The 21630-nt window shown below is 43.2% G+C and overlaps 1 protein-coding gene across 1 annotated transcript in view; it reads right to left on the reverse strand.

Annotated features, from left to right (window-relative positions):
• The window catches only part of KSR2 (kinase suppressor of ras 2), a 446835-nt gene that overhangs the window by 261600 nt on the left and 163605 nt on the right, over nucleotides 1–21630 (reverse strand). The window contains exon 4 of the mRNA XM_018061222.1: nucleotides 16591–17104. Coding sequence (XP_017916711.1) covers nucleotides 16591–17104 — 514 coding nt within the window. The remainder of the gene's footprint in view (nucleotides 1–16590; nucleotides 17105–21630) is intronic.

Raw genomic sequence — 21630 nt, forward strand, 5'->3', positions numbered from 1 at the left:
CCACAGCACGCCAGGCCTCCCTGTCCATTGCCAACTCCTGGAGTTTACCCAAACTCATGTCCATTGAGTCAGTGATGCCATCCAACCATCTCATCCTCTGTTGTCCCCTTCTCCTCCTGCCCTCAATCTTTCCCAGCATCAGGGTCTTTTCAAACAAGTCAGGTCTTCGCATCAGGTGGCCAAAGTATTGGAGTTTCAGCTTCAGCATCAGTCCTTCCAATGAACACCCAGGACTGATTTCCTTTAGGATGGACTGGTTGGACCTCCTTGCAGTCCAAGGGACTCTCAAGAGTCCTCTCCAACACCACAGTTCAAAAGCATCAATTCTTCGGCGCTCAGCTTTCTTTATAGTCCAACTCTCACATCCATACATGACTACTGGAAAAACCATAGCCTTGACTAGATGGACTTTTGTTGACAAAGTAATGTCTCTGCTTTTTAATATGCTGTCTATGTTGGTCATAACTTTCCTTCCAAGGAGTAAGCATCTTTTAATTTCACAGCTGCAATCACCATCTGCAGTGATTTTGGAGCCCAGAAAAATAAAGTCAGCCACTGTTTCCCCATCTATTTACCATGAAGTGATGGGACCGTATATAATGTATACATGTTATATATTATTATATGAATTATAAAAGACCTTACTAAAGACCTCACTGATTCAAAATAAGAAATTCACTGCGAATCAGAGGCATTTAAAAATGACAGGATTTTTCAAGAGAAGCTGTAGGTGAAGGGTGAACTCAACCTTTTCATCTTCTGCAGATGGGAAGGTGACCTTGGGTTGACTTTCTAGCCCTAATCCTTTGAATCTCAAGGGGGAATGTCGACTCTATCAATAGACCCCGTTGCTAGTGGCAGACCTGGCCTCTGGTGGGTAAACCGCATACAGACTGGGAGTTTTCAGTATGAACCTGAAATACCTGATGAGGAATCCACAACCTTTGGGGATCCTGGAGCAGCATGACTGTCCTAGCTGGGCACGTCCCCTATGGAGACGCAAGCAGCTATACTGATGGAGTTTCTACCCGAGTTCTTGTGCCCTAAGCCAGGATGGTTCCCACACCTGCTTAGTGTGTATCTCACCACCTTGCACTTGAACTGCCACTTGGAGATGAAGGCAAGGAAGAGCAGCCCCCAGGGACCCACGGAAGAGATGCCTGAGGCTGCCTGGCATCAGTCGGATGCCAAGCGTGATTAGTATTAATCTTGTGTGTCTGAATGCTTAGTTAGACCTAAAAGAATCCCATGCATGAGCCTAGCAGAAACCTTCCTAATTTAATGAATATGCTATGGTATATAAACTAATCACTCACTCTTGCACTTATAAATATATTAGTGAGTGTTGTATTAATTAGCACAATGATGTCAGAGAGTCTAAGTGCTTGCCCATAATTAGTTTTCTAAAATAAATGAAGAGAGCCCCCTTGAAGTCTTATGTACATAAGGAATATGTCAAGAAGAGTCTGTTCTCATATGAACTACATATGGCACAGATCTCAGATATAGAAATGTGAACTCACTGGAATGGAGGGTTAGAATGAGGACTGAGTGTGGGTTTCATCCAGCCTGTTTCCCTTGCTCCCAGGTCAGCTGAGGTTTTCATACTCTGTCCCAGAAGGGCAGAGGGGAACTGTGCTCATACAGAAACGATACAGAGGGCTGAAAGCAGAGATAGGAACAATGTTCTAGATGAGCTTTGAGGAGACAAAAGAATTTCTAAAAGAGATAAGGTGTGAGAAAGTCATAAGCAGGATGTTTATATTTATACAGGACTAATTAAGGCAAGTCACATTGGAAAAGCCATACAGTGTGGTTCCAATTATGAAGAGAGGGAAGCAGAGATATTACAGATGCATACAAACACAAATATGTACACAAGGACTCTTATTAAGAGAAGCTCTGCTGCTGCTGCTGCTGCTGCTGCTGCTGCTAAGTTGCTTCAGTCGTGTCCGACTCCGGGCAACCCCATAGACGGCAGCCCACCAGGCTCCGCTGTCCCTGGGATTCTCCAGGCTAGAACACTGGAGTGGGTTGCCATTTCCTTCTCCGATGCATGAAAGTGAAGTCACCGAGTCGTGTCCAACTCTCAGCGACCCCATGGACTGCATCCCACCAGGATCCTCCATTCATGGGATTTTCCAGGCAAGAGTACTGGAGTGGGGTGCCATTGCCTTCTCCTAGAGAAGCTCTAGGTGTTCTCTATGGCAAGGGGAAGGGACTCTGACCTTGGGTGGTTTACATTTTATATTGCTTTTACTTTCTAAATGAAGCTGTACTTGGGAATTAACTGTGTAATTAAAATAAAATTATAATTGGAAATTACCTTTAAAAAGGAATTTGCCAAAAGGGGGAGAAGGTTACAATAGAATTCTTTTTTAATACTGAGCTACTCCTATGCATTTAAAAGCTGATTTAGTTTACAGAAATCCAGTTTACCCTTTCAGATGCTCTGACAAGAGAAAGCAAGTCATTTATGTGATGGGGGGACAAATGGGGGGATTAAAGACAGACAACTCATCACACTCTTAAGAATTGTTAGGTTTTTCTTTCTTCCAACACTATGACCATGGAATCCATGTACTGAAGGCCAAGACAACCAGAGTCTTTGAGGTTGGCTTAACTTTCAACTTTTCACATGGCTGACTGTAAGGAACCAGTGCCAGTTTACTATGTAAATGTGACCACGAAGGCTGACGGAGAAAGAAGCAAGAAAGACCACTGAGAACATTGGGGAGACTTAACAACCCTCAATGTTTATGCCTAACTCTATCTACAGAATTATCTCCACAGATCTATGTCGGCATTTCCCAGACTATTTTTTCAATGATCCCTAAAGAAACTATATGGATGGTTTTTCTAATCATCACCCCCAACTCCCAAGGAAACTTGAGTACCACAGATATACTGAGTATCTATATGTGTATTGCTCTATGGAGATTTGCAACTGATTATATCTAGGATTTTTTTTCCTACCTCGCTCTCCTAAAAGTCAATCTGTGCCCCACTGGGAGTGACTTCACCCCTACGAGAATGCATGTTGTGTGTGTGTGCATGCGTAAAACAAAAGCGTATACTTTCCATTGTCTTCATCATATTTCCTGTGTTGTCTCAATTTCCACAATAATCAGGTATTACTTTCAGTTCAATTCAGTTCAGTCGCTCAGTCATGTCTGACTCTTTGTGACCCCATGAATCGCAGCACGCCAGGCCTCCCTGTCCATCACCATCTCCCGGACTTCACTTAGACTCACGTCCATCGAGTCTGCGATGCCATCCAGCCATTTCATGCTCGGTTGTCCCCTTCTTCTCCTGTCCCCAATCCCTCCCAGCATCAGAGTCTTTTCCAATGAGTCAACTCTTCGCATGAAGTGGCCAAAGCACTGGAGTTTCAGCTTTAGCATCATTCCTTCCAAAGAAATCCCAGGGCTGATCTCTTTCAGAATGGACTGGTTGGATCTCCTTGCAGTCCAAGGGACTCTCAAGAGTCTTCTCCAACACCACAGTTCAAAAGCATCAATTCTTCAGCGTACCATACTGTCTTGATGACTGTGGCTTTGTAGTAGAGCCTGAAGTCAGGCAAGTTGATTTCTCCAGTTCCATTCTTCTTTCTCAAGATTGCTTTGGCTATTCGAGGTTTTTTGTATTTCCATACAAATCTTGAAATTATTTGTTCTAGTTCTGTGAAAAATATGGCTGGTAGCTTGATAGGGATTGCATTGAATTTGTAAATTGCTTTGGGTAGTATACTCATTTTCACTATATTGATTCTTCCAATCCATGAACATGGTATATTTCTCCATCTATTAGTGTCCTCTTTGATTTCTTTCATCAGTGTTTTATAATTTTCTATATATAGGTCTTTAGTTTCTTTAGGTAGATATATTCCTAAGTATTTTATTCTTTTCATTGCAATGGTGAATGGAATTGTTTCCTTAATTTCTTTTTCTACTTTCTCATTATTCGTGTATAGGAATGCAAGGGATTTCTGTGTGTTGATTTTATATCCTGCAACTTTACTATATTCATTGATTAGCTCTAGTAATTTTCTGGTGGAGTCTTTAGGGTTTTCTATGTAGAGGATCATGTCATCTGCAAACAGTGAAAGTTTTACTTCTTCCTTTCCAATTTGGATTCCTTTTATTTCTTTTTCTGCTCTGATTGCTGTGGCCAAAACTTCCAGAACTATGTTGAATAGTAGCGGTGAAAGTGGGCACCCTTGTCTTGTTCCTGACTTTAGGGGAAATGCTTTTAATTTTTCACCATTGAGGATAATGTTTGCTGTGGGTTTCTCATATATAGCTTTTATTATGTCGAGGTATGTTCCTTCTGTTCCTGCTTTCTGGAGAGTTTTTATCATAAATGGATGTTGAATTTTGTCAAAGGCCTTCTCTGCATCTATTGAGATAGTCATATGGTTTTTATTTTTCAATTTGTTAATGTGGTGAATTACATTGATTGATTTGCGGATATTGAAGAATCCTTGCATCCCTGGGATAAAGCCCAGTTGGTCATGGTGTATGATCTTTTTAATGTGTTTTTGGATTCTGATTGCTAGAATTTTGTTGAGGATTTTTGCATCTATGTTCATCAGTGATATTGGCCTATAGTTTTCTTTTTTTGTAGTATCTTTGTCAGGTTTTGGTATTAGGGTGATGTTGGCCTCATAGAATGAGTTTGGAAGTTTACCTTCCTCTGCAATTTTCTGGAAGAGTTTGAGGAGGATAGGTGTTAGCTCTTCTCAAAATTTTTGGTAGAATTCAGCTGTGAAGCCGTCTGGACCTGGGCTTTTGTTTGCTGGAAGATTTCTGATTACAGTTTCAATTTCCGTGCTTGTGATGGGTCTGTTAAGATTTTCTATTTCTTCCTGGTTCAGTTTTGGAAAATTGTACTTTTCTAAGAATTTGTCCATTTATTCCATGTTGTCCATTTTATTGGCATTTAACTGCTGATAGTAGTCTCTTAAGATCCTTTGTATTTCTGTGTTGTCTGTTGTGATCTCTCCATTTTCATTTCTAATTTTATTGATTTGATTTTTCTCTCTTTGCTTCTTGATGAATCTGGCTAATGGTTTGTCAATTTTATTTATCCTTTCAAAGAACCAGCTTTTGGCTTTGTTGATTTTTACTATGGTCTCTTTTGTTTCTTTTGCATTTATTTCTGCCCTAATTTTTAAGATTTCTTTCCTTCTACTAACTCTGGGGTTCTCCAATTCTTCCTTTTCTAGTTGCTTTAGGTGTAGAGTTAGGTTATTTATTTGACTTTTTTCTTGTTTCTTGAGGTATGCCTGTATTGCTATGAACTTTCCTCTTAGCACTGCTTTTATAGTGTCCCACAGGTTTTGGGTTGTTGTGTTTTCATTTTCATTAGTTTCTATGCATATTTTGATTTCATTTTTTATTTCTTCTGTGATTTGTTGGTTATTCAGAAGTGTGTTGTTCAACCTCCATATGCTGGAATTTTTAATAGTTTTTTTCCTGTAATTGAGATCTAATCTTAATGCATTGTGGTCAGAAAAGATGCTTGGAATGATTTCGATTTTTTTGAATTTATCAAGTTTAGATTTATGGCCCAGGATGTGATCTGTCCTAGAGAATGTTCCATAAGCACTTGAGAAAAAGGTGAAATTCATTGTTTTGGGGTGAAATGTCCTATAGATATCAATTAGGTCTAACTGCTCTAATGTATCATTTAAAGTTTGTGTTTCTTTGTTGATTTTCTGTTTAGTTGATCTGTCCATAGGTGTGAGTGGGGTATTAAAGTCTCCCACTATTATTGTGTTATTGTTGATTTCCCCTTTCATACTTGTTAGCATTTGTCTTACATATTGTGGTGCTCCTATATTGGGTGCATATATATTTATAATTGTTATATCTTCTTCTTGGATTGATCCTTTGATCATTATGTAGTGGCCTTCTTTGTCTCTTTTCACAGCCTTTGTTTTAAAGTCTATTTTATCGGATATGAGTATTGCCACTCCTGCTTTCTTTTGGTCTCTATTTGCATGGTATATCTTTTTCCAGCCCTTCACTTTCAGTCTGTATGTGTCCCTTGTTTTGAGGTGGGTCTCTTGTAAGCAGCATATAGAGGGGTCTTGTTTTTGTATCCATTCGGCCAGTCTTTGCCTTTTGGTTGGGGCGTTCAACCCATTCACGTTTAAGGTAATTATTGATAAGTATGATCCTGTTACCATTTACTTTATTGTTTTGGGTTCGGGTTTATACACCCTTTTTGTGTTTCCTGTCTAGAGAATATCCTTTAGAATTTGTTGGAGAGCTGGTTTGGTGGTGCTGAATTCTCTCAGCTTTTGCTTGTCTGTAAAGCTTTTGATTTCTCCTTCATATTTGAATGAGGTCCTTGCTGGGTACAGTAATCTGGGCTGTAGGTTATTGTCTTTCATCACTTTTAAGTATGTCTTGCCATTCCCTCCTGGCCTGAAGAGTTTCTATTGAAAGATCAGCTGTTATCCTTATGGGAATCCCCTTGTGTGTTATTTGTTGTTTTCCCTTGCTGCTTTTAATATTTGTTCTTTGTGTTTGATCTTTGTTAATTTGATTAATATGTGTCTTGGGGTGTTTTGCCTTGGGTTTATCCTATTCGGAACTGTGTTTCTTGGACTTGGGTGATTATTTCCTTCCCCATTTTAGGGAAGTTTTCAACTATTATCTCCTCAAGGATTTTCTCATGGTCTTTCTTTTTGTCTTCTTCTTCTGGGATTCCTATAATTCAAATGTTGGAGTGTTTCATATTGTCCTAGAGATCTCTGAGATTGTCCTCATTTCTTTTAATTCATTTTTCTTGTTTCCTCTCTGATTCATTTATTTCTACCATTCTATCTTCTATTTCACTAATCCTATCTTCTGCCTCCGTTATTCTGCTATTTGTTGCCTCCAGAGTGTTTCTGATCTCATTTATTGCATTATTCATTATATATTGACTCTTTTTTATTTCTTCTAGGTCCTTGTTAAACCTTTCTTGCATCTTCTCAATCCTTGTCTCTAGGCTATTTATCTGTGATTCCATTTTGATTTCAAGATTTTGGATCATTTTCACTATCAATATTTGGAATTCTTTCTCAGGTAGATTTCCTACCTCTTCCTCTTTTGTTTGGTTTGGTGGGCAACTCTCCTGTTCCTTTACCTGCTGAGTATTCCTCTGTCTCTTCATCTTGATTATATTGCTGCGTTTGGGGTGGCCTTTTTATATTCTGGTAATTTGTGGAGTTCTCTTTATTATGAAGCTTCCTCACTGTGGGTGGGGTTGTATCAGTGGCTTGTCTAGGTTTCCTGGTTAGGGAGGCTTGTGTTGGAGTTCTGGTGGGTGGAGCTGGGTTTCTTCTCTCTGGAGTGCAGTGGAGTGACCAGTAATGGGTTATAAGATGTCAAAGCTTTTGGGGTAACTTTGAGCTGCCTGTATATTGAAGCTCAGGGGTGTGTTCCTGTGTTGCTGGAGAATTTGCGTGGTATGTCTTGTTCTGGAACTTGTTGATCCTTGGGTGGAGCTTGGTTTCAGTGTAGGTATGGAGGCATTTGATGAGCTCCTATTGCTTAATGTTCCCTGAATTCAGGAGTTCTCTGATGTTTTCAGGCTTTGGACTTAAGCCTCCTGCTTCTGGTTTTCAGTTTTATTTTTACAGTAGCCTCTAGACTTCTCCATCTATACAGCACCGATGATAAAACATCTAAGTTAAAGATGAAAAGTTTCTCCACATTGAGAGACACTCCGAGAGGTTCACTGAGTTACAAAGAGAAGAGAAGAGGGAGGGGGTAGTTAGAGGTGACTGGAATGAGATGCAGTGAGATCAAAAGAGGAGAGGGCAAGCTAGCCAGTAGTCACTTCCTTATGTGCATTCCATAGTCTGGACTGCTCAGAGGTATTTATGGAGTTATACAGGGAAGAGAAGAGGGAGGAAGTAGACAGAGATGGCCAGGAGGATAAGAGAGAGGAATGAGAAGGAGAGAGACAAATCCTGCCAGTAACCAGTTACTTAGGTGTCCTCCACCGTCTGGAACACACAGAGATTCACAGAGTTGGATAGAGAAGAGATGGGGGAGAAAAGAGACAGAGGCCACCTGGTGGAGAAACAGGAGAGTCCAAAGGAGGAGAGAGTGGTCAAGCCAGTAATCTCACTCTCAGGTAAAATTGGGTAGTGAAGTTTGGGTTTTTAAATGTACAAAATTGACAGCAAAAACCAAAGAGCAAAGATTAAAAATCTAGAGTAGAGGTTGGATTTTCAAAAATATAATATTAAAGAAAAGAAGCAGAAGGAAAAAGGAAAAAAGAAAGAAAAAAAAAAAAAGCTACAAGATTGAAAAAAAAAAAAAAACACCAATAACCACCCAAAGACTATATATGGTGTTTGCCTTAAAAAAAAAAAAAAGAGTAGGTTTTTTTTTTGAATAGTAATAATAGGTTATAGAAATAAAAATTGGAGGAGAAATAGAAGACTAAACTATTAAAAAAAGTTAGAAAAAGAAAAGAAAAAAAGAAAAAAAAGGAATGATTTTAAAAATAGTAAAAATATATCTGGCTCTTCTCTGATGTTGTGGGCAGTGTGGGGTCACTTCCAAGGCGGTTCCCTCTGTTTAACTTCTTCTTTACGCTGGTTTTTTAGGTTCACTAGTTCATTCACGCTGTGGGGAGGGGGGATGCTGCAAATAGCTCTGTCGTGTGCACACAGTGTCTCAGCCCCGCTGGACCTGTCCCTTCTCGCAGCGTACAAACCGCTCCGGCTCTATGATGCTCAGCCGGGAACCGTCTGAGGCTGGCCTGAGGCTGGCCCTAGGCTGCGTGCACTTCCCCGGTCTAAGCCGCTCAGGTTCGGCGCTCAGGTAGCCCTCAGAGGCACAGATTAGGTTGGGACTGCGTTTTGTGCCCTTCCCTGGTCCGAGTAGCTCAGGAGTTTGGCGAGCGCGATCGCTGCGACTTGTCACCTTTTCTGCCTCTGCTGCTCAGCTTTCTGGGTGGACCGCTGGCGCCCCTTGTGAGGCAGATGGTGACTGTCCAGCACCCCCAGAAGTCTTAGCAAAGAAGCCTGTTTGCAGTTTGGTAAGTAAAGGCTCTCCGGGTCTGCAATTGCCCCTTTCCAGCCCTTACGGCTCTGGCTGCCTGTCCCCGGTGGGGGATGGTCTGCAGCCGGCTTTTTCCGTTCCGTCCTTTGTTCTGTGCTCGGTCCTGGCGGTGTCTTATGTTCGAGCTTTTCGTGTGGTAGCTATCCCACAGTCTGGTTTGCTAGCCCAAGTTAGATCTTTCTGGTTGCGCGTGGGGCGTTCCTGCCCGATTCTTACAAAGCTCTGCAGCCCGCGCCTCTCGCGCGTCCCTGCCCTGCCCCCACTAGCTTGTGGCGGATGCAGGCGTCTGTGCTGCTTTTCTGCTGGGGGATTTACTGTTGGGCTTGTAATCTCTTGGTTTTAATTATTTATTTATTTTTCCCTTCCTGTTATGTTGCCTTCTGTGTTTCCAAGGCTCGCCACAGACTCGGCAGGGAGAGTGTTTCCTGGTGTTTGGAAACCTCTCTTCTTAAAATTCCCTTCCCGGGACGGGCTTCCCTTCCCAGGACGGAGCTCCCTCCCTACCTCCTTTGTCTCCTTTTTCATCTTTTATATTTTTTCCTACCTGTTTTTGAAGACAGTGGTCTGCTTTTCTGGTTGCCTGATGTCCTCTGCCAGCCTACAGAAGTTGTTTTGTGGAGTTTGTTCAGTGTGGAAATGTTCTTTTGAGGAATTTGTGAGGGAGAAAGTGGTCTTCCCGTCCTATTCCTCCGCCATCTTAGGACCGACCCTTCAGCATTCGCTGATTCCTAGAATGTCAACGTTCACCCTTGCCATCTCTTGTTTGACCACTTCCAATTTGCCTTGATTCATGGACCTGACATTCCAGGTTCCTATGCAATATTGCTCTTTACAGCATTGGATCTTGCTTCTATCACTGGTCACATCCACAACTGGGTATTGTTTTTGCTTTGGCTCCATCCCTTCATTCTTTCTGGAGGTTTTTATCCACTGATCTCCAGTAGCATATTGGGCACCTAATCACCTGGGGAGTTCCTCTTTTGGTATCCTATCATTTTGCCTTTTCATACTGTTCATGGGGTTCTCAAGGCAAGAATACTGAAGTGGCTTGCCATTCTCTTCTCCAGTGGACCACATTCTGTCAGACTTCTCCACCATGACCCGCCTGTCTTGGGTTGCCCCGCAGGCATGGCTTGGTTTCATTGAGTTAGACAAGGCTGTGGTCCTAGTGTGATTAGATTGACTAGTTTTCTGTGAGTATGGTATTACTTTACCAGAGGAAAAAATAGTTCTTCCCCCTCTGTGTATGTGTGTGTGTTTTAGTGATGTCGTAGGAGTAAAATCACACTCATAAACTCAAATGCAAAAGAAAAGAAAAAAGGAAATGTGTCGTCATTCAGTCATGTCTGACTCTGTGACCCCATGGGCTGTAGCCTATGCGGCTCCTCCGTCCATGGGATTTTCCAGGCAAGAGTGCATAAAAACATCTTTGAGAATGCCTATAAAGCAGGAGAAATGGTTTTGGCCAAGACTGATCACAACAGTTGTGATCCAGCCCAATACACCTGGGCCGCAAGGCTTCCAGTGATGAGAAACGGACTACTGCAAATATATTCTTGCTTTATTATCGTGCTTTTCCTATAAATGCCCATGAGATGCTACTGGGGACAAGACTGAACCCCAACAGATCTCTGCTAAACACCACTGTGGGTATGCCTGAGAGTGCCCAGGATAAATGGTCTCAAACACAGCCTTCCTCGAACCCACAACCTAGCAGGGTGTTGGTGTTGAAAAACTCATAGGAAATGATGGTTTTGAAAGATTCAGTTCTGCTTAGAAAGACCTCTAAAAAGTTGAGAAAGATATTCTGAAATCCCACATCCCACTGAGAGGAAATAAAGGTAAGCTGAAAACTGCCAAGTTGGCAGCAAAGAACCATCCCCAGCAGGGCTACCAGACAGAAGCAGAGAAGAAATCAGATACTAAACAGACTAACTGAAACCGGAATGAGCTGAGGGATTCTGGACATGCCTCTGGCCACATTCCAGAGGATTAAAGGCCACCTTCTCAAACCTTCTCACCTGCTCCCTGGTGGGGTTTATCCCCAAACCAAAGCTGTCCAGAGCAAGAAGAACCCCCAGAGAAAGAAAAAATTTGTATATAGTTGACCCTTGAACAATACGGGTTTGAACGTCATGGGCTATTTACACAGTTTTTTTCAATAAATCATACATAAACTGTGGTTGGAACCATGGAAATGAAGGGCCAACTCTGAGACTTCCTCAACAGGTCCCAGAACCCATCGTCTATAGATACAGAGGGATGACTGTATATCAGACACAAGTTTCACAAAGCAATACTAAAACTTAGCCTCGCTAAAGGCAGTGCATTCCAACATAATTGAGTCTGGGATAGTCTATTTCATATTCTTAACACTGGTCACAGCCCATTAAAATAAGCTCCTTGAGAAAGGTGAACCCCGTACAGTGTTGGTGGGAATGTAAATTGGAACAACCACTACAGAAAACAGTATAAAGGATTCTCAAAAAACTAAACAGATAACTACCATGTGACTCAGCAGTGCCATTCCTGGTGTGTGTGTGTTAGTCGCTCAATTGTGTCGGACTCTTTGTGACCCCATGGATTGTAGCCCACCAGGCTCCTCTGTCCACGGGATTCTCCAGGCAAGAACACTGGAGTGGGTAGCTATTCCCTTCTCCAGGGAATCTTCCCAACCCAGAGATTGACCCTGGGTCTACTGCACTGCAGGAAGACTCTTTACCAACTGAGCTACCAGGGAAGCCCACTCCTGGGTATATATCCAAAAAAATAAAAAACACTAATTCAAAAAGATACATATACCCCAGTGTTGATAGAATCATTATTCACAGCTGCCAAGATATGGAAGCAACCTAAGTGTCCATCAACAGAGGAAAGAGGAAGATGTGGTATACGTATACACGATGGAATGCTACTCTGCCGTGAAAAAGAACAAAATGTTGCCATTAGCAGCAACATGGATGAACTTGGAAGGCACTATGCTAAAGTGAAATAAGTCAGAGAAAAATAAACACTGCATGATATCACTTATATGCAGAATGTAAAACAAGCAAACTAGTGACTATAACAAAAAAGAAGCAGACTCACAGACATAGAAAACAAATTAGTGGTTACCACTGAGGAGAGGGAAGGAGGGAGTGACAATAGAGGCGTAGGGGGTTAAGAGGTAGAAACTATTAGGTATAAAATAAACTACAAGGATGTGTTGCACAACATGGGGAATATAGCCAATATTTTCTAATAACTATAAATGGAGTGTAACTTTTAAAAATTGTGAATCTTTATATTATACGCCTGTAACATACAATGTTGTACAGCAACTATACTTCAATTTAAAAAATAGACCAAAAATATAAGCTCCTTAATACTGGTCTAAAACCACAAAAAAACAAAAGGAAAAGTAAGTGGAACTATATCAGACTCAGAAGCAAAAGAAACAAAAATGAAAAGACAATCTACAGAATGGGAGAAAATGCTTACAAATCATATGTCTGGTAAGGGGTTAATATCCAAAATACATAAGGAACTCCTACAACTCAATAGCACAAAAAAAAAAAAAAAAGATCCAATTAAAACATGGGCAAAATAGACATTTTTTGAGTAGACTTTTTTCAAAGAAGATTTACAAATTTACAAAAAGCCAATATTTACATGAAAAAGGGTTCAGTATCCCTAATCGTCAAGGAAATGCAAAACCACAATGAGATATCATCACTCCACATCTGTTAGAATGGCTACCATGAAAAAGACAAGTGATGCCAAGTGTGGGTGAGGAGGTGGAGCAAAGGAAACCCTTAGGCACTGTTGATAAGAATGTAAACAGTGCAGCCACCATGGAAAACAGTACGGAGATTCCTCGAAAACTTAAAAACAGAATTACCATACGACCCTGCAATCCCCCTTTTGGGTATATATCCAAAGAAGATGAAATTATCACCTCAGAGAGATATCTGCACGCCCATGTTCACTGAAGTATTATTCACAATAGCCAAGACATGGAAGCAACCTACATGCACACCAATGGATGAACAGATAAAGAAAACATGGCGTATATACATATACATAACACACACAACGGAATATTATTCAACCACAGAAAAGAAAACATCCTGACATTTGCAACAACGTGGGCTGACTGTGACAGCATGAGGCTATAAGGGAAATAAGTCAGAGAAAGACAAATACTATGGTTTCAGTTACATGGGGAGTCTAAAACCACTGGATTCATAGAAACAGTAGAATGGTGGTTGCCAAGAGCAAGGGGGTACGAGCAATGGGGAGACCCTGGTCAAACAGTACCAACTTCCCGGTATAAGAATAGATACTGGGGAATCTAGTGTACCCGTGTTGACTGTTTAACAGTATGTATTGTTAGTACTTGAAAGTTGCTAAGAGAGCAAATCTTAACTGCTCTCACCGCACACACACAAAAGGTAATTATGCGAGGTGATGGATGTGTTAAATAACCTTATTGTGGTAATCATTTCCCAATATGTGTGTGTACTAAGTCATCACATGGTACACCTTGAACTTACAGAGTATTATTTGTCAATTACATCTCAATAACGCTGGGAAAAAACAAACAGGCAAAGGGCAGCCTCTCACTTTGCCTCCACCTCATAGATTAGAAGATGGTGTGTCTGTCCAGCCAGGCTTTCCTGGTTAAATTCCACCCCACTCTGTGGTCAACACAAGGAGGGATATGGAAGATGTATAATCTGTGGACACAGAACCACAGATTATGGCCAGCAAACCTGAAATGCCTCTCCCATCTTCCACAGTGGTAGCCTGCATTCCTGAAACCCTCCCACACCCTCACGCTGAGGTCTCAGCAGCACTCAGTCCCTCAGGGTCTCACGAAACCATAAAAATCAAGCCGACCTCCAATCAGAAAAGCATCGGCCCTCTGCCTCGGTCTCTGATGTCCCAAATAGGTCTGGTGAAACAGAGTGTTTCCAATCCAGACCTCACACAGAAGCTTGCTAACCTTCCTAAAATCAGATGCAATCCTGTCTTCCACGTAAATCACTTTAAGGGCTTCCCTTTCAGGCCTCAGGAGGGAGAATCCCTCACTGTTTACAACTGGGCTTCTGTTAGGGCATACCACAGCCCACAGGATTAGGGTTAGGGTTAGCCAAATGCAGACAAGCACCTGGTTTTATAAGCAAAGTTTCCTGGGACATCACCACGTCCATCTACTCAGCTACTGTCTGTGGCTGCTTTCGCTACAACAGCAGCGATGCCGCAGAACAGCTGGACTGCGAAGCCGAAAGTATTTACCACCCGGCCCTTCATAGAAAAGCGTGCCCACGCCCGGCTTTCCTGCCTAACTAGTTTTTTGTCATTGTTGTAATATATATATATATATAACTCCATCTCTAGGAGTTTTCCACTTCCCAAACTGAAACTCTGTCCCCAGTAAACACAACCTCATCTCTCTCCTTCAGTCCCTGACAACCTCTGTCCTCCTTTCTCTGCGTGTGAACTGGCCTGTTCTAGGCACCTCACATCAGTAGAATCAGACCACAGTTGTCCTTTCATGCCTGGTTTATTTCACTTAGCATGACATTTTCAAGGTTCATCCTTGTTGTAGCAGGTGTCAGAATTTTGTCCCTTTTTATGGCTGGATAATATTTCGTTGTATGGACCACACTGGGTTCATCCCTTCACCTGCCTATGGACAGCTGGGTTGTTTCCGCGTTTTGGCTGCTGTGAACAGTGCTGCCACCCAAGCTATGAGTCTCTTCTTGCATCACCTGTCTGCTCCCTTAGCCACAGAGGCCTTCTAGTTGAGTTCTCTAGAGGCTCATACTCACACTCCCTTCCTGGAACACCTCCCACCCCTTCCACCATCTTAATCCCCAATTAGTCTTCAGTCCCAACAGTCCTTTGGAAGCCTCCCCAGTGCCCCTCCCCCACTCCCCCGCCACTCACCTCCCTGCCAGTGCAAACTCAATCAGGTCCAGGTTATAAGCTCTGATAGCTTCCTACACTTTCTCCTGATGGCCTGTAATGCTGTTTGTAATTACTGAACACAAGAGTATAACACCTACGTGTGGTTATTTGATTAATGTCGATCTTCACAGGACCAAAGGCTATGTCTCTTCTTCCTTTCCATTACACCCCTGCCAACTAGCCCAGAGCCTAGAACCTACCCCATTTCATCAATTCTAAGATGCACATTTTAAAACTTTTATCACAGGACGCACGGCAATGCGAGCTCATGAAACAACCGCTAAACTGTTGAGATGGAAACACAATGAAACATTCCCCAGTGCTCCCCCACATCAGAGTTCCCAGAACCAAGATCCACACCTCTCATAAACAATAATCCCCAAATGTAGACTCCTTCCCATGTCTCCTAACAGGATTATACATAACCACTTTATCTTCTAATTGGAGAAGGCGATGGCACCCCACTCCAGTCCTCTTTCCTGGAAAATCCCACGGACAGAGAAGCCTGGTGGGCTGCAGTCCATGGAGTCGCGAAGAGTTGACACGACTGAGCGACTTCCCTTTTTCCCTTATCTTCTATGCCTCAGGTGCAATTTTGTTAAATGTAAATATTTAAAACATGCTACCCATTTTTGTGATCCTGTTTAGCATTTCTTCCATTTCTAATACACAGAGAACCTCAAAGTCTACAAGGGACCCAGGTCAGAGTCAGCCTTTGAGGGACCCTGCAGAGAGTTGTCCCATTTCTCTCATTAGCCAGCACTAGCCACAGATACTATGTGCTGCCAGCAAGACCCCTCCAAACCGGAGCAAGGTATACAACATATCCACTTTCAGAGCAAGTCCCACGCATAGGGTCTATCAGAGCTGCGCTGCCCAGCACAGAGGCTACCAGACACAGGTGGAACATGGCCACACTTGGAACATGGCCAGAACCAATTGAGATGAGCTGGAGGTGCAAAATACGCTCCAGCTTTCAAAGACTTAATAAAGAGAAAAGAAAAAAAAATTTCCAAAGTAATATTTTACTCTAATTCTGTGCTAAAATGATCATGTTTTGATAGACTGGGTTCAATGATGTATTTTGAAAACTAATAACACTTGTTTCTTTTTACTCTTTTTTAAGGCAGCTTCCAGAAAGCAGAAGGCCGCATGTGCAGCTGGCACCCTGTATCTAGGGGCAGCACTCGGGCAGACCCTGCAGGGACTGGCAAGTGTTCCATCCAAAAGGGCTGGATGGTAAAGATTTCAACTCTGTGGGCCATACTCAACTCATCCATCGCAGCAAGAAAGCAATCACAGACAAAACAGAAGGCAATGAACCTGGATGGGGTGCAATGAATTCAGAATTGGCTCCTGGGCTACAGTTTTCCAAATCTGACTTTAGAGCATGACTAATATAAAAAGAGGTCATTTCTGGGAAATTCTTTTCTATTCATTTTCCAGCCCAGCTATTAGAGAAACTCCACCTTTCCTTCAACAGGAGGAGGGGAATACAGCCGATTTGTGGCTTGGCTGACTGGGAGGCTCAGCCACCCCGGGGGGCCCCACCAAAGGCACTCACTTGGGCGTGTGGGCCTCATCAACACGGTGACCCAGCTGGAATTCGTGAGACTTGCTCCGATGCAGGGACGTGAAACCCGGGATGAGGTGGATCAGCTTCCGGGAGGAGGGCGGCGGGGTCCCCGGGGGCTTCAGTTTGTTCTTCCTCCTCATGGGCGGCGTGCCCGGTGGGGTCACGGTGGTGACGATGTTGGGGGTGCGCGGCGGGGTGCGGACCGCGTGCCGCTGCCGGGGCGACGGGGGCAGGGACCGGTGCCCGGACTCCAGCGGCGGGGGCGGGCACAGGCCCGGGTAGGCGTCCACGGTGAGCCTGTCCACGTGGGTGTACACGGGCGGCCCCAGGGTGGGGCTGGCGTGACAGTAGTGCTGGACGCACTTGGACTGGACCCTGGGGCTCTGGGAGAGGTGGGTGCGGATCCACGGGGTCGGTTCCGGGGGGCACACCGGGTTGTTCTCCTTCCCCGTCTCCGTGGTGGGCCACTGGATGGTCCAGTCTTGTTTGGAAAGGTTGCCTCCTGAGTTAGAACAAAGAAGCAAAGACGACAGGTGAGCTATGAGGAAGCTGCTTAATTACACCATCTGCACCTTACCATACAAGCACATTACACCCTGAACACTGCCTGCTGGTTACAGGGTGAGTTTACGCACCATGAGTTGTACGCACAATTTACATATATTCAACCACACCCACTTGGCCCCAGCAAAAAGAAAGAAACCCTTCCTTGACCCTCTCACCATAAGCCTCATTCAACAGCCTTGCCCTCCACTGTCCAGGATTGGGGAGCCCACAGTTCAAGTGTCCAGGGAAAGAACTTGCAGGTGCGAGGAGAGAGGAGGAGGATGGCAAGGACAACAGCATAGCAGTGGGAAGGGGATTTTTTGTTTGTTTGTTTTGTTTTATAACACTTTATTAGGAAAAGAATGGAGCACTGAAAAAGTAATATAAGAAAAATATCCTACTGTCTGGACACAACTTGAGGTTTTCAGCCCTGATACGAGCTACGTCAGAAAATAAAATAAATCCACTAGTGTATTAACGTTTTTCACTCATTTTCTGTGCTGAGAGTTCAAACATGCACAGGCCCTCAGGCCACAGAATGCAGTCCTTCTACACCGTCTATGCAAAGTGATGCAAAAGCATGAGTCAGATACCAATACCGAACTGCAGGATCCGAAACCATCTAAGCCAAGCCAGGTACTTCTCTGGGTCTCTTTTCCGGTGTCTAGGTGCAGGGCGGATTTTATACCAAGTTCCATGGAAAGCCAATGAGGGTTTTGATCTAAAAGTTCATTTCTCCAGTTACCATCTGTCGCCGTACAAAGATATTGTATTATTGACTATATTCCCCACACTATAATGAGACTTACCGTGATCATTTTGTAATATATAGAAATTTTGAATTACTGTACTGTATACCAGGAACTAAGATGGTGTTGTAGGTCAATTATACTTCAAAAGACAAACAAACTCAGAGAAAAAGAGATCAGATCTGTCATTCCCAGAGGCAGGGGTTGGGGAGGAGGGGAACTGAGTGAAGGCGGTCAACAGGTACAGACTTCCAGTTACAAGATAAGGAAGTACTAGGGATGTCATTACCACATGACTGATACAATTAACACTCTCATTTGTTACATATGAATGTTACTGAGAGAATAAATCCTAAGAGTTCTCATCACAAGGAAAGACAATACTTTGTTTCTTTTCTTCTGTATCTATCTATAGAAGATGATCGATATTCACTAAATCTATTGTGGTCATCATTTCATGATGTATGTAGGTCAAATTATTATGCGGGACACATTAAACATAGACAATGCTGTATGTCAAACACTTCTCAATAAAACTGCAAGATAGATATTTAGATGTAGATAGATAGAGACAGAAGATGGATAGACAGATGATAGATAGAGATAACAGATGATATATGGATTGATAGATGATGATGGATAGATTGATGATAAAATGATTATAAATAAAATTTTAAATAATCCAAAACAATAAAAGAAAGTTCATTTCTCAAAGATACTGAGGATGCTGCACGGACAAGGAGAACCCAGTTAGAGGGTATCACAGCGCTCCAGGCAAGAGGTGATACTGCCTTCCAGTTGAGTGGTGGCAGCAGAGGTGCAGAGAAGTCGGCAGGTGTCAATGGAGGACCATGTGGTGGGACTTGGCAGAAGGCAGTCGAGTGGGCCCTCCCACCACAGCCCGAGGAAGGAGATTTGGGGCAGAAATAAATCCCAACTCCTGGCTGACTAGCAGTAACAGTAATAATTATGATAAGGGCCATAACGAGAGCTAATTCATAGGGCCTTTGACAGTTTATAAAGTGCTTTCATGAACACTGTCTCACTGCCCCCCCTTTTAATTAAAACAACTCATTTTGTTATTACATATTCATTATAGGAAAATTAGAAAATTCAGATAAGGAGAAAGGCAATGCTGTTCTACAGCTTAGCCGTCATCCCTATTAACGCTCGGCTGTGGAGCCTGCCAGATGGTTTGCTGTGCATTTTTTTTTTTAAGAAATGCCATAAGATCTTATTTAATGGTTTGTCATGTTTTCTTCATTTGTTATATTGAGACTGTTCCACATCTTACTTAATTTTCATAAATTTGTGTGCAAAGGGCCATTTTGATCTCTACTTTGTAGATAAGGAAATGTATGGGCAGAGATGATGTTTGCAAGGTTACAGCAGAGGTGGGGACTGTCAGCCAGGGTTCAAACCCAGGATCTCAGCCACTCCAACAAGGAGGGGACCAGGCATCTGGGAAAGAATGGGACCTGCATTCACCGAAGACCCTGGACCATCGTAATGAGCTAAATGGGAGCAGGAGCTGGAGCAAGGGCTCTTTCTGGCAAGAGTCACCCTGTTCCCTCCTCCGAGACTTTGCCAGAACATTCTACCAATATCACCATCATTATGGTGTCGATTCTCAAAATATTTGCACATATACATCAGCCCTGTGACAAGAGAGTCAGCTCTGTTAGTCAGGTGATTTGGCCTTAATTCTGGCTTACCTGCTTCCTGGCTGTGTGACTCTGGCACTCATCAGGCTTCTCTGAGTCTTGACTTTATCAGTAGTAAGACAGGACAATAATAGATATGCCCCGTGGGAATGGTGTAAGGCTCAGATGCAATAACACACACAACGTGCTGAGCCCAGCACCTGGCACACAGCAGGCACTCCATAAATGTTAGCTGCTTGTATTGTCATCCCCCACACCATGGTGACATGTTGCTACCTCCCTTTTACAGTGTATGCACCTGTGCTGAGAGCTGTCCACACACCGAGTGACGTCACCACTCTGTGTACCTCTAGGAAGTATGAGGTTCAGAGAGGCCGAATAGCTCTGAGAGCTGGGGACAGACAGAGACTCAAGCCCAGATCAGCTTCTCCATCACGCGGTCAACTCCTGACTGATGTATTTGCTCAGGAAATACAAACATATTGCCAAATGGGCCTAATTAAAGCATGTTTAGGAAAGCAAATCTATTTTTTAAGTTATCTTAATCATATACTGCACCCCAAGGCCACAGGAAGCACTTTGGGCATTATCACTAGACCTCATGGTCCCCTGAGTAAAGTGAAAAGAAGATGGGACCGTGACTCGGAAAGATCCAGCTCATCAGCTCTGTGACCTTGGGCCTGTTACCTGACCTCTCCGAGCCTCTGTTTCAGGGTTTGTGAAACTAGAATGCTCATGGCTCCCTTGGAGGGTGCAGTGAGGATTAAACACACTCATTCATTCATCCAAGTATATTTCACAAATATTTGAACTCTTCTCATACACCAGGCACTGTTCTAGGCACAGGGATAGAGCAATGATCAAAAGAGCTGAAAGTCCCTGTCTTCAGAGTGCACGTTCTTGGTAAAGAAAGAGAGAAGAGAATGGGATGAACAAAAAAAGTGACAGTATATTATCTATAAGATGTCATATATAATATATACGTTGTCTATAATATGTCAGTGATAATAAATGCATGGAGGAAAAGAAAGCTGGATTTGGGTACCAAGAGTGTGCTGGGGATACCTCAGTCAGGAAAGGATGAGCGGGCATCTGAACAAATTATCAGAGTGAATCAAGGAGTGAAATAATGAGATAAGATGAGTCGAGCTGTCAGTAGAGCCTGGACCATGGGATGATGCGGACAAATGGGCAGGCGGGTGAGGATGAGTGAGACATGACTCTGGATGCTGGAGACTCGTCCCATCTGCTCCCCAGGCATTCGCTGGGCCGGCCCCTGGGGTCGGGTGTTTGTCTTCCTCTTTCTTCACGGAGCTCACAGTCCACTGGGAAGATCAAGGATGAAACAAGCACCACTACACTCCCAGGTATAGATCCAAAGGAACTGAATGCAGCACTCAAGTGTTTGTATGTGAATATTCATATCAATGCTCGTCGCAACAGCCAAACGGTGAAAACAACTCAAATGCTCATCAACTGCCAAATGGGTAAGGTACGTGTGGCGTGTCCATACAATGGAATACGATTCCACCATCAAAGAGAATTAAGTGCTGTTACATGCTATGATTTGGATGAACCTCCAAAACACGATGCCAAGTGGGATCAGAATGGCCCATGATTCCATTTATATGAAATTTCCAGAATAGGCAAACCCATAAAGACAGAAAACAGACAAGTGGTTGCCAGGGGCTGGGCTGTGGGGGGAGGAAGGAAAGGGGAGCAGCTGCTTAATGGGTACAGAGTTTCATTTCGGGGTGATAAAAGTGTTGTGGAACTTGACAGAGGGGATGATGGCTGCTCACCATTGCGAATGCACTGAGTGCTGCGGAATCGCTCACTTCTCTTTTAGGCCACCCCATGTGGATCATCGGAAAATCAAGAGAGTCCCAGAAAAACATCGATTTCTGCTTTATTGACTATGCCAAAGCCTCTGACTGTGTGGGTCACAATAGACTGTGGAAAATTCTGAAAGAGATGGGAATACCAGACCACCTGATCTGCCTCTTGAGAAACCTATATGCAGGTCAGAAAGCAACAGTTAGAACTGGACATGGAACAACAGACTGCTT

Source organism: Capra hircus, chromosome 17 (genome assembly GCF_001704415.2).
Source record: "Capra hircus breed San Clemente chromosome 17, ASM170441v1, whole genome shotgun sequence".
NCBI lineage: Eukaryota > Metazoa > Chordata > Mammalia > Artiodactyla > Bovidae > Capra > Capra hircus.